Below are 13,722 nucleotides of genomic sequence, written 5' to 3' on the forward strand. Positions count from 1 at the left end.
TCCCTCCCTCCCCTTCCGCGCAGTTTCCCTCTCTGTCCCGCCCCCTCCCCCTCCCGTCATCACGTCTTGACGCGGGGGCGGGACAGAGAGGGAAGTCTCTACTGCGCATTTGCAGGTGAGTCGGTCACTTGCCATTTATAGGTTTGATATGGTTAACACAATGAAAAAGAATTATGGTCTCAGTGTTTACATCCACAACATATTCCTTTATGTTTACTGAAACACAAGGTAATTCTGTTATTGTTTCATCTTATAAATGCCTTATTGAACTAGATAAGTATATGGAAATCCCTAGTGAGAACTCATTACATTCCATAATTTGGGGTAATCCCATTATTAAAATCAATAATTCACATATATTCTGGTTAACTTGGTATAACGAAGGAATATTTTACATGGATCGATTATTGTCCAATGGAACACTATTCCTTTTCATTATTGCAGAATGAATTTGTATTACCCTCTAACCAGATTTTTAGATGGTTGCAACTGCAACATTGCCTTACCAGAAATGATAATACTAAGTCACTTCTTCACAACAACCGTCTATAACTTCTTTTGTTGAGAAATTATTTAGTACTGGTTATATGGCCTCCAATATATACAAATATTTAGTAACCAAAGAATCATCTTTGAAATCTGGCCTCATGCAATCATGGGAATTAGACCTGGAGTATAAACTAACATCAGAACAATGGAAAGACTTCTGGAAATTTCTTGGACGACCAGTAACCTCAGCTAATATGATCCAGTCTCTTTTCTTTCTGCATCAGAAAGCCATCTGGACTCCACAAAAATTAGCAGTTGCAGGTCTACTACCTCATAATCTCTGCTGGTCATGTAAGACACATCCTGGAACTCTGAAACACCTTCTTTTTGAATGCAGTCTCACTCATGCCTTTTGGAACCAGATAAGAAAACACTATTTCAAAAATTTTACATATTCGACAACCACTCTCATGGAAGCTGATTATTTTTAGTTCTCTGGCATGGACATCTCTCTGGACAAACATGACTCTAAATTGCTTAATATTTTATTAGCAGTTGCTTTAAAATCTGTATTATCCAATTGGAAAGATAATTCTCTTTTTAAATATTCATTTATGGTGACAATCTGTATTGCAACTTCATCAATTTGAAGTTTCGGTAATAGATAAGAAAGATCACTCTCCATTGGCACTTAAAGTATGGTCTAGTCTTGACTCATACATATCCACTATTTAATTACTTAACTAGTAGTTTTGATCCCTGTTTCAGGCCTTTTCTAGTTACTGTACTTGACAGATGACAACTTTCATGATTCTCATATCTAGCAATTTCTCTGACAAATTGCTTTTTGCACTGCTTTGTCTCATTGAATTCTTTAATAAAAATATTCTGTTGTACATATGTTTTTTGTCCGTTTCAAAATCAATAAAGATACTTGTCTGACCAATTTACTTCAATTCTTTGAAGGAGTGAACAAACATGTGGACAAAGGGGAGTCGGTTGATATTGTGTATCTGGATTTTCAAAAGGCGTTTGACAAGGTACCTCATGAAAGGCTACAGAGGAAATTGGAGGGTCATGGGATAGGAGGAAATGTCCTATTGTGGATTAAAAACTGGTTGAAGGATAGGAAACAGAGAGTGGGCAGTATTCACAATGGAGAAGGGTAGTTAGTGGGGTTCCTCAGGGGTCCGTGCTAGGACCGCTGCTTTTTAATATATTTATAAATGATTTAGAGATGGGAGTAACTAGCGAGGTAATTAAATTTGCTGATGACACAAAGTTATTCAAAGTCGTTAAATCGCGACAGGATTGTGAAAAATTACAAGAGGACCTTACGAGACTGGGAAACTGGGCGGCTAAATGGCAGATGATGTTTAATGTGAGCAAGTGCAAGGTGATGCATGTGGGAAAAAAGAACCCGAATTATAGCTACGTCATGCAAGGTTCCACGTTAGGAGTTACGGACCAAGAAAGGGATCTGGGTGTCGTCGTCGATAACACACTGAAACCTTCTGCTCAGTGTGCTGCTGCGGCTAAGAAAGCGAATAGAATGTTGGGTATTATCAGGAAAGGTATGGAAAACAGGTGTGAGGATGTTATAATGCCGTTGTATCGCTCCATGGTGCGACCGCACCTTGAGTATTGTGTTCAATTCTGGTCGCCGCATCTCAAGAAAGATATAGTAGAATTGGAAAAGGTGCAGCGAAGGGCGACTAAAATGATAGCGGGGATGGGACGACTTCCCTATGAAGAAAGACTAAGGAGGCTAGGGCTGTACAGCTTGGAGAAGAGACGGCTGAGGGGAGACATGATAGAGGTATATAAAATAATGAGTGGAGTGGAACAGGTGAATGTGAAGCGTCTGTTCACGCTTTCCAAAAATACTAGGACTAGGGGGCATGCGATGAAACTACAGTGTAGTAAATTTAAAACAAATCGGAGAAAAGTTTTCTTCACCCAACGTGTAATTAAACTCTGGAATTCGTTGCTGGAGAAAGTGGTGAAGGCGGTTAGCTTAGCAGAGTTTAAAAAGGGGTTGGACGGTTTCCTAAAGGACAAGTCCATAAACCGCTACTAAACGGACTTGGAAAACTCCAAAATTCCAGGAATAACATGTATAGAATGTTTGTACATTTGGGAAGCTTGCCAGGTGCCCTTGGCCTGGATTGGCCGCTGTCGTGGACAGGATGCTGGGCTCGATGGACCCTTGGTCTTTTCCCAGTATGGCATTACTTATGTACTTATTACTGCTAGGGAATCAAACTGTTGTATAAGAACCTTTTGCATCAGATATTTCTAATTGAACACGACCCAAACTGAAAGTCTCAATTCTGATCTCTATATTCCGTGTAAAATGGAGCTCCACATCTAATATACACCCTCCAAAAGCAAACTTCTTTAAAAATAAAGACCCCCATGATAGGTAAAATGATAAAAAAAAAGAATATTGAGGGATATATCTTTTCAGTAGATTGTTTCTAATCAAAACATTGGAGGACTTTAATCTGGATCCACTAGGTCCAGGTGAGTGGAATGTTCATAAAGGTGCCAACTTGAACTGTTCTAAACTGGTTTGTACAAAGGTATACAGAATATAAAGTTTGAAAAAGATATAAAATATTTCCTTCAAAGCAGAATGACACAAAGCTAACATCTCACATAGATACACAGAGGGATTGTAAAATGATCCTATCCTCCTGTTAGCAATGCTTCTGTGGCAGATGCCTTTTATGAGTAAACCTTTTGGGAACATGTGTTTCTAGCATTCCAGACTTTAAGGGCATGATTCAGCTTGTTAAAACATTGGGGGCTCCATTTACTAAGCCTCAGTAAAAAGTGGCTTGCAGTAGTGCGAGCGCGACTTTTGGGCACGCACTGGGTCATTTTTACCATGTCTAGGAAAAAGGGCCTTTTTTTAAGGGACTGGAAAATGGCCATGCTCTAAAATTGAAATCAGCGTGTGTCTATTTTCAGCCTGAAACCTTACCGCCACCCATTGACCTAGTGGTAAGGTCTCACGCGCTATCTGCATGGTAAGCATGCAGCGGCCCGCAGTAGAAAATAGAAAATTATTTTCTACCACGGGATTCAGCATGCGCCAAATTCGGAATTACCGCCCGGCCGGGCAGTAGTGCCAACTTGGTGTGTGCTGTAAGTACGTAGGTCCTTTCGCGGGCCCCTGGATACTTTAGCAGCAATTTTGAACAGCCTGCATTACAGTTTCAAAACAATAAAATGAATAACACAAAAATCACAAAATATATTTATCCACTTCTACCCTAGCTGAGATAACATTTAATCATCTCTCTGACCTCATATGCAACTTTCTTTAAATTAGTCACTTTATTTTCTTATTCCTCTTACTCTCTTACCTATATGTTCCATCTTTGATTATACCCTACATTGTCAATTAAAATGTTCTATTACATATAGGGCCCTGTTTACTAAGGTGCGTTAGTGTTTTTAGCGCACCCACACTTAGCGCGCACGGTAGCCATGTAGGCGCCTATAGGGATATTGTAGGCACATATATGGTTAACGTGCGTTAAAAATGTTAAAGCGCCTATAACGCTGCTTAGTAAACAGGGTCCATTGTGTTGAATTTGTAAGTGGTATACTATGCCATACTTTGTATTGTTATTTGAATATTTTTACTGCTGTAATTGTCTATTGCTTATGTTGATTTATTCTTACTGTACACTGCCTTGAGTGATTTCTTTCAAAAAGGCGGTAAATAAATCCTAATAAATAAATAAATATTATAAAAGCAAGAACATAAACCTCAAAATATGAACAGGCAAACAGTCAAATTAAGAGCCCTGGCATACTAATTACATTACACTATTGAAAACATAAAGGTCCTTTTACTAAGCTGTTAGCTGCTACTGCACGCTTAATGCAGCTAAAAATGGAGTACCATGGGACGCAATCAGGTGTCTTGTGGTAACCCCGAAATATGCACATGCTAACCGTGTGCTAAATAATATTTCTTTTCTTGGGGGGGGGGGGGGGAGTGTTGTGTGCAGAGAGTGGGTGTTCCTGCACTAACCAGTTAGCACATCTATATTAAAACACACTAACTGGTTAGCATAAGGAAACTGCATGATCCTTTACTGCATACAAAATAGGTGGCAGTAAGTGGTCATGCAGCAAATTTTAAAAATGGCCACATGCTAAAGGCACGTAGGGATCAACCACCAAGGTGGAGGAACGAAGGACACTATGAACATGGCAGGTGCAGTCTACAGGAGTATTGCAGGACAATGACACTTCCAAAAACACGAGGGAGCCAAATGATATCATACACAGAATTTGTTATGCCTGTTATTCCAAAATATAAATTTGACACAGTGCCGTGTTTCGGCACAGAATGTGCCTGCCTCAGGAGTCTAAAGAGTATATTTTAAAAACATATATTTCAATAAAAATGTCATACTGTTAAAATATGGAACCATCAAAAAAGAGAAGATAAAAAGGCTGGCAATAAAAATGTTAAAAAAGATATTATACCATCATTAAAATAAGGTGAATATTGGAAAACTGACATACTCCAAAGGAAATATATAAATTGTAAAGCAATGCATTGCATGTTATATTAATACTTAAAAATGAGTTATAAATACATAAAAAGACAGTGATATTCCTAATTGCACCTTTTAAATTGATTTTTATGATTTCTTTAATGCAAACGTGGCTTCATTTAAATTAGAAGATTATCTGCTGTGAATTTATAATGTTTATGTTGTAGCATTGTTTAATAATGGAACATTGGTATGCGTTGTTTCTGTAATATAAGCCAATTCAGCAACAGAGCAACCTGCCATGCACTAATGACATTAGGTGACAGTATGCCTTGATAATGCAGCACTAGCATGTGGGAATAGATTCAACACTAGCAAACTTTAGGTTTGTATCTTTTACTTTCAACATGAGCATCATATAATTATCTGTCTGTGTTATTTTTCTTAGGACTTAACGTGCAATTTTTAGCAATAATGGGGCTCATTTTCAAAGCACTTAGACTTACCAAGTTCCATAGATTACTATTAGGCTCATTTTCAAAAGAGAAGGACGTCCACCTTTCGACATAAATCGGAAGATGGATGTCCTTCTCCCAGGGATGTCCAAATCGATATAATCGAAACCCGATTTAGGATGTCTCCAACTGCACTCTGTCGCAAGGATGGCCAAAGTTCAAGGGGGCATGTCGGAGATGTAGTGAAGGCGAGACGTGGCCGTGCCTAAAACTTGGACGTCCTTGATCCATAATCAAAAAAACCAAGGATGTCCCTGATGAACACTTGGACGTTTTCACCCGGACCTGTTTTTCTTACGACTAAGACACAAAAAGGTGCCCAAAATGACCAGATGACCACCAGAGAGAATCGGGGATGACCTCCCATTACTCCCCCACTGGTCACGAACCCCCTCCCACCCTCAAAAAACATCTTCCAAAATATGCCATGCCAGCATCTATGCCAGCCTCAGATGTCATACTCAGGTCGATGATAGCGCATGCAGGTCCCTGGAGCAATTTTAGTGGGCACTGCAGTGCACTTCAGACAGGCAGACCCAGGCCCATACCCCCCCCCCCACCAGTTACGTTTGTGGAGGGAGCAGTGAGCTCTCCAAAACCCACCACAAACCCACTGTACCCATATATAGGTGCCCCCTTCACCCGTAAGGGCTATGGTATTGGTGTACTGTTGTGGGTAGTGGGTTTTGGGGGACTCAGCACACAAGGTAAGGGAGCTGTGTTCCAGGGAGCAATTTATGAAGTCCACTGCAGTGCCCCCTAGGGTGCCCGGTTGCTGTCCTGGCATGTCAGGGGGACCAGTGCACTAGAAATGCTGGCTCCTCCCATGACCAAATGGCTTGCATTTGGCCATTTTTGACATGGACGTCTTTGGTTTCGAAAATCGCCAAAAGTCAGAAACGTCCATGTCTAGGGACGACCAAATCTAGGGATATCCAAATTTAAGAATTTGGACGTCTCTGATGGTATTTTTGAAACGAAAGATGGATGTGCATCTTGTTTCGAAAATATGGGTTTCCCCACCCCTGGATTTCGCCGTTTTGCAAGGACGTCCAAATCACAACTTGGACGTCCCTTTCACAAATTCCCCTCCATGTAAGTTTGTAAGTCTAAGTGCTTTGAAAATATGCCTCTATATAACTTTGTAAGTCTAAAGGGCCCTTTTACAAAGCAGTGATAGGGCTAACACATGGGTAGCATGTGCCAAATCGGCACTACTGCCGGTGTAATGTGGGCACCCAATGGTAATTCCGAAGTTGGAGCGTGCTGGTTCCCTTGGTAGAAAATAGTTTTCTATTTTCTACCATGGGGGAGCATTCCCGGTGACAATCGGAAACACACCCATGTTGGCGTGCTGCATGATTACCACTTGACTAGCATGTGAGCCCTTACCTTTAGGTCAAAGGCTGTGATAAGGGCTCAGGCCATAAATAGGCACATACTGCTTATCATTTTACAGCACGCTTATTTCCCGGCCCATTGAAAAATGCCCTTTTCCCAGCTGCAGCAAAATAATGGCCCAGAACATGGTAAAAACACGCTCCCACACTACCACAGACTATTTTTTTTACCACGGCTTAGTAAAAGGACCCCCTAAGTGCTTTGAAAATACACCTCAATATGTCCCCTTTTTTAATTAGAAACACCCCTGTCTTTTCATGTATTTATAATTCGTTTTTTTTAATTATTAAGTTTTAGGGTGAAAACTAATTATTTAGTTTGTCTATTATTTCCTTTACTCTGTAGGTGACACACAAACTAGTGAAACTTTATCCTGGCAGTCTCTGAAAGCCTGGTTTGAGATTGCAGTCACAAATGTAAGTATTTCAATATTTCAGGTGACATGTTTGAATAACACTTTTGAAGTGGTCGGGTACTGGTAAAAGTGCAGGTCATCCAGGATCTTCCCTTCTGGAGATAAGCAGCAATCCACTCTGCTCTCCTGCTTAAGCTTGCCACTTGCCAATTTGCAGTGGTATTTGCTGTTCTCAGCATAATATTGATAAACTTATTTGCCATCAGATTTCTCTCTTATCCATCAAAACAGCTAATTCCTCCCATCCCCCAACTAACAGTTTTAAACTTAGTGGGTGGGACCAGTGACTCTGTTGAGAGAAAGCAAATTAGCCTTGGAACAAACAACTCAGAGAGGATCTTTCTTCCCTTCTGGAGATAGGCAGCAATCCACGCTGCCCTCCTGCTTTAAGTTGGAATCTGTTTATGTGCGTGCGTCTGACGTCAGACGCACGAACACAAACTGATTCAAACTAAATCACATCATTTGTCCACGCCGCGCGGCCAAGAAGAGGACTTCAGCTGGCAGGGGATGGGGTCCCCCGCCAACACAGGTACGCGACGGTGGCGGGGGAGGGTTGGCGGCGGGAAGGGGGGCTTTAGAGGGTCACGGCAGGGGGGTCCATGGGTCAGGAACTCTGAGGGGTTCTGTAAATTGGAGAGAGGGGGGTCTGAAAATCGGAGGGAGGAAGGCAGGGAGGTGGGGTGTAGAACTCGGAGAGAGGGAGGGGGGTCTGCAAATCGGAGGGAGGGAGGTGGGGTCTGGAACTCAGACAGTGGGAGGGAGGGGTCTGGAACTCGGAGGGGGTCTGGAATTCAGATGGAGGGGGTCTGGAACTGGGGGGAGGGAGGGGTATGGAACTCAGAGGGGGGTCTGGAACTGGGGGGGGCGGGGGTCTGGAATTCGGAGGAGGGGACGAGAGGGGAGGAATGCACCACCTGTAGAAAAACGAAAAAAAAAACCAAAAACAACAACAGGGAGACAGCCCTGGAACTCGGAGGAACGGAGGGAGGTACGACGACCCTGGAACATGGAGGAAGGGGGGACACTGGAACTGGGTGGGAGGGAGGGGCCCCAGGCACACACACTCTCTCTCACAGACACACACTCGCACACAGTCTCACTCTGTCACGCACACACACTCGCAAATTCACTCTCTCTCTCTCACACACAGTCACTCTCACACACACTCTCTCAAACATACATACTCCGAGGAAAACCTTGCTAGCGCCCGTTTCATTTGGGTCTGAAACGGGCCTTTTCTAATAGTATATATATAATTTAGCAAAATTCTCTTTAAAGAAGAGACTCATCTCTCAAGCAATCTTCATTACTCATAGATATGTCATAGCGATTCTTTTTACAAGCAGCCTATAGGGTGACGGTGTCTAAAAGACACTATAAAAGTGAAAAGTCATATACCACATTATTGGTACAGAATCATAGCGATTGGATAGCAACACTCACACATGGTTTAAGCCAGCAGGAGCACAGGAAATTTCAGCTCCTATGTTACTACTTTAATATATTCAGAAGCAAGCAATTAATGCTGCTGAATATCTAGGGATCTATCTCTCCTGCCTTCTTAAAACCCCTTTCCATATCTGCCCCAGATAGTTTTGTATCTCATTCCCTTATTTTCATAGTTAAAGCTCTTGTAAGCTAATAGATGAAATTCAAATTGCTATTAACACACATAAATTAGATCACATGTGCTATCAGCATTTTTCATATGTGATAACAGATGTAAAAACGTTAACATGCTTTAGTAGATTGATCCCCTAAATGTGAACATCAACAGTTACATCTTTTAGCATTTAGACCTATTAAACTCAAAATATAAACATGTATGATAACAGTAAATATCATCTCATCTTTTCAGCAAAGACATATAGCAGTATTATCAAAGAGCTTAAATTATTGTAAATCAGTGAATCCATTTATCTAGCTTAGCTCTTAATTGGACCTGTTATTAACTTTACTAGTTTAATGGCATGTGTTAGCATGTCATGCACGCACTCTCTGTGCCTTGTGGAGTTTGTTAATATATTCAAAGGCCAGGGATCTTCAGCTAAAGCATTAATTATTTGCCACTGGAAAATTAATTTGATACATGTGCTATACCTGAGAAACACTTCATTAGGGAAATATTTGAAGCATACAGCATGTCACTGCTTAAAAGTAACCACTGTATATATAATATTTCTTTCTTAATTGGATTTTACTGATATGATCACAAGTAAAGAAATCTGGGAGTACTTATTTCAGAATCCAAATTATTTTAAAATAGGAAGATTTAAACTTGTTAAACAGTTAAACATTAGACTTCATTTACTGCCTGTGATTTCCACACATATTTTTCACTATCTGAATAAAAAATAAAACATTCCTTAATATATCTTAAGGGCCCTTTCACTAAAGCAGTACATGAATTAGCACACAGTAACTGTTAGTGAATGGTGATGGTAACCAAGGGTGATATTGAGGCCTCCTTCATAGGCAGGAGAAGTGGACAGAGATTTAATTGAAGACATTCAAGGGGAAATGCTACTAGTAGGTGATTTCAATATGTCGGATGTTGATTCAGGAATTCCTGTTATGGGGTCATCTAGAAGTAGGGAGATCTGGATTCTCTGCAGGAAGAACTGTTCCAGCAGTTGGTAATGGAACCCGCACAGAACAGTCCATACTGGACTTGGTACTTATGAATGGAGTGTTTCTGATGTTATAGTGGGTGATCATCTGGCACCTAGTATTTCAATATTAAGACACTTGTGGAGAGGTTTATACAAAAGTGAAGGTTCTAGACTTTAAAAATCTAAATTTGTCAAGCTGGGGAATACCTCAAGGAGGTATTAGCTTGATGGAACAAAAAGCAGTGGGCAAAACTAAAAGAAGTTATTTTAAGGTCAACAAATCTTGATTATTTTAGGAAAGTGAATAAAAGTAAGAGAAAAAAAGACTGCTTTGGTTCTCAAAAGAAATAACTGAAAAGGTAAGGAATGAGAGGTTAGCGTTCATAAATTACAAGAGATCACAGAAAGAAGAAGACATGCAACAATACCGGATAAAGCTATGAGAAGCTGGAAAAACAGTCCGGAACATACATAATAATATAAGAGTGGCCATACTGGATCAGACCGATGATCCATCTAGCTCAGCATCCTGTTTCCAACAGTGTCCAAGTGTCATAAAAAGAGCACCAAGAGCCTCCAAATTCCTTTAATGATGGAATTAGGACAGCAGTCTTCAAAAGAAAAGACCCAACACAGGCCGTGTTTCAGAGCACAGCGCCTGCGTCAGGGGTCACAGACGTAGCAATATCAAGTATGTGCCGTAGCAAGGCTTGCTGCAGTAGAACTCCGCACATGAATTGTAGTGAGAGCGCTGTCCCTTAATGTTAGGGTCACAAGTACCTGGCAGAAACTCAAATCATGGCAACATTCCATGCTACAATTCCCAGGGTAAGCAGTTGCTTCCCTATGTCTGTCTCAGTAGCAAACTATGGACTTTTCCTTCAGGAACTTGTTCAAGCCTTTTTTAAACCCAGATACACTAACCGCTGTTACCACATTCTCCGGCAAAGAGTTCCATAGCTTAACTATTTTTCCCCTATTTGTTTTAAAAGTACTTCCATGTAACTTCCTTAAGTGTTCCCTAGTCTTTGTACTTTTGGAATGAGAAATCAATCGATTTACTTCTACTCGTTCTACACCACTCAGGATTTTGTAGACCTCAATCATATCTCCCCTCATCTGTCTCTTTTCCAAGCTGAAGAGCCCTAACCTCTTTAGCCTTTCCTCATCCAAGAGGCATTCCATTCCCGTTATCATTTTGGTCGCTTTTCTTTGAACCTTTTCTAATGGAAAGATAATATGTAGAAGCGGATAAGGATAAAGTGGAATAGTTCTGTGTTCACACATGAAGGACTAGGAGTAGGATGGCAGAAAACAAACACAGGGGCCCTTTTACTAAGCGTAAACGTCTACACATGCCCAACAGTGCCAAAATGGAGTTACTGTCTGACTACCACGTGGCTGTTGTGGTAATTTCATTTTTGGCACGTGTCCAATATGTGCGTCTAAAAAATATTTTTTATTTTCAGGCAAATGCAATGGATGCTCGCCACGTGGCATTTGACACGCATAGGTCATTACTACCTGGATTCTTTACCGCTAGGTCAATGGCTGGCGGTAAGGTCTCAGACCCAAAATGGACGCGTGGCAATTTTGATTTTGCCGCACATCCACTTTAGGCAAAAAAGGCCTTTTTTACAGGCGTGCTAAAAAATGGATCGGTGCACGCCCAAAACACACACCTACACTACCACAAGCCATTTTCAGCACACCTTTGTAAAAGGACCCCACAAATAGGAATGGAAGAGTGGTAGACCTTGATCAATTTTCAGAAGACTGTTGTCACATGCAGCTAGCTAAACTATAGGTAGACAAAGTAATGGGACTGGATGGGATACATTGAAGGTACTGAAGGAAATTAGCAGTGTTGTATAGTAACTAAGTAAATGTAACTAGTTATTGTACTTAAGTAAAGGATTTGCTACTTTTACTTGTAAAGAAGTACAGGCTAACATTTGTTACTTTTACTGAAGTAATAATTTTGCCAATTGTTACTACTTTTTACTCAGTTACATCTGATGCTTGCAGTTAAAAGTAAAAAGTAAAAATGGAAGGGAGATGTAAATGATGGTTCCTCAGTAAATCAAATGAAACAGCAAAACTGAGAACAGGATTTTGCTATTGCCAATCTTGTCACGTAAACAGTGGATCATCGCATCTTAAATTTTGCTGTTCAGTGAGATTAACCTATAAGAGCAGTGGAGTTGCCTGTGTTTGTTGAACTGAGTTGGGCCACTTTAAAGTGGAGATTAAGGTGAAGCTGGTAGCAATTCTTGGTGAACAGACATATGTCTCTATCACAACAGACTGCTGGACATCCCATGGAAAATTTTAGTACATAAGTACATAAATATTGCCATACTGGGAAAGACCAAATGTCCATCAAGCCCAGCATCCTGTTTCCAACAGTGGCCAATCCAGGTCACAAATACATGGCAAGATCCCCCAAAACTACAAAACATTTTATACTGCTTATCCCAGAAATAGTGAATTTTCCCCAAGTCCATTTAATAATGGTCTAAGGACTTTTCCTTTAGGAAGCCGTCCAAACCTTTTTAAACTCTGCTAAGCTAACCACCTTTACCACATTCTCTGGCAATGAATTCCAGAGTTTAATTACACGTTGAGTGAAGAAACATTTTCTCCAATTCGTTTTAAATTTACTACATTGTAGCTTCATTGCATGCCCCCTAGTCCTAGTATTTTTGGAAAGCGTGAACAGACACTTCACATCTACCTGTTAAATTCCACTCATTATTTTATAGACCTCTATCATATCTCCCCTCAGCCTTCTTTTCTCCAAGCTGAAGAGCCCTAGCCGCTTTAGTCTTTCCTCATAGGGAAGTCGTCCTATCCCCTTTATCATTTTCGTCGCCCTTCTCTGCACCTTTTCTAATTCTACTATATCTTTTTTGAGATGAGGCGACCAGAATTGAACACAATGTTCGAGGTGCGGTCGCACCATGGAGCAATACAAAGGCATTATAACATCCTCATTTTTGTTTTCCATTCCTTTCCTAATAATACTTAACATTCTATTTGCTTTCTTAGCCGCAGCAGCACACTGAGCAGAAGGTTTCAACGTATCATCAATGACGTCACCTAGATCCTTTTCTTGGTCTGTGACTCCTAACGTGGAACCTTGCATGATGTAGCTATAATTTGGGTTCCTCTTTCCCACATGCATCACTTTGCACTTGCTCACATTAAACATCATCTGCCACTTAGATGCCCAGTCTCCCAGTCTCATAAGGTCCTCTTGTAATTTTTCACAATCCTCCCACGATTTAACGACTTTGAATAACTTTGTGTCATCAGCAAATTTAATTACCTCACTAGTTACTCCCATCTCTAGGTCATTTATAAATATGTGATAACTGTCCACTGGATTGATAAGAATCTTTATGGAGAAAGTGTGCTTGTCGGGCCTTAAGACTGAAGGGTTCCCACACATTTGACATTTTTGTATCAGTTCTCAAAAAAATTCAAACAGAGTTTGCCATCAGATGAAAAATTGTAAGAACAACAACAGACAATGATTCCAACTTTGTGAAAACCTTCTTTGTAATTGGACTGCATGATGATGATAACAAAGACAAAGATGAAGATACAAGTGATGAATTAGGCAGCACTTCTAATGCTGTTTATAATGACAATAATGATGATAAAGTATTCTTTGCTATTTGGAAGTCAAGTGTTTCAGAGATTCCCTTGATCATAACTTGCAGACCCAGACAAAAGACATCAGTAATATTGCAACCTGA

General features: G+C 40.6%; 1 protein-coding gene across 1 annotated transcript in view; it reads left to right on the plus strand.

The window, feature by feature from the left end:
- The window catches only part of ABCA12 (ATP binding cassette subfamily A member 12), a 542,556-nt gene that overhangs the window by 214,610 nt on the left and 314,224 nt on the right, over positions 1–13,722 (plus strand). The window contains 1 exon segment of the mRNA XM_030210844.1: positions 7,274–7,344. Within this exon segment, the coding sequence (XP_030066704.1) occupies positions 7,274–7,344 (71 nt within the window).

Source organism: Microcaecilia unicolor, chromosome 7, assembly GCF_901765095.1.
Source record: "Microcaecilia unicolor chromosome 7, aMicUni1.1, whole genome shotgun sequence".
Classification (NCBI taxonomy): domain Eukaryota; kingdom Metazoa; phylum Chordata; class Amphibia; order Gymnophiona; family Siphonopidae; genus Microcaecilia; species Microcaecilia unicolor.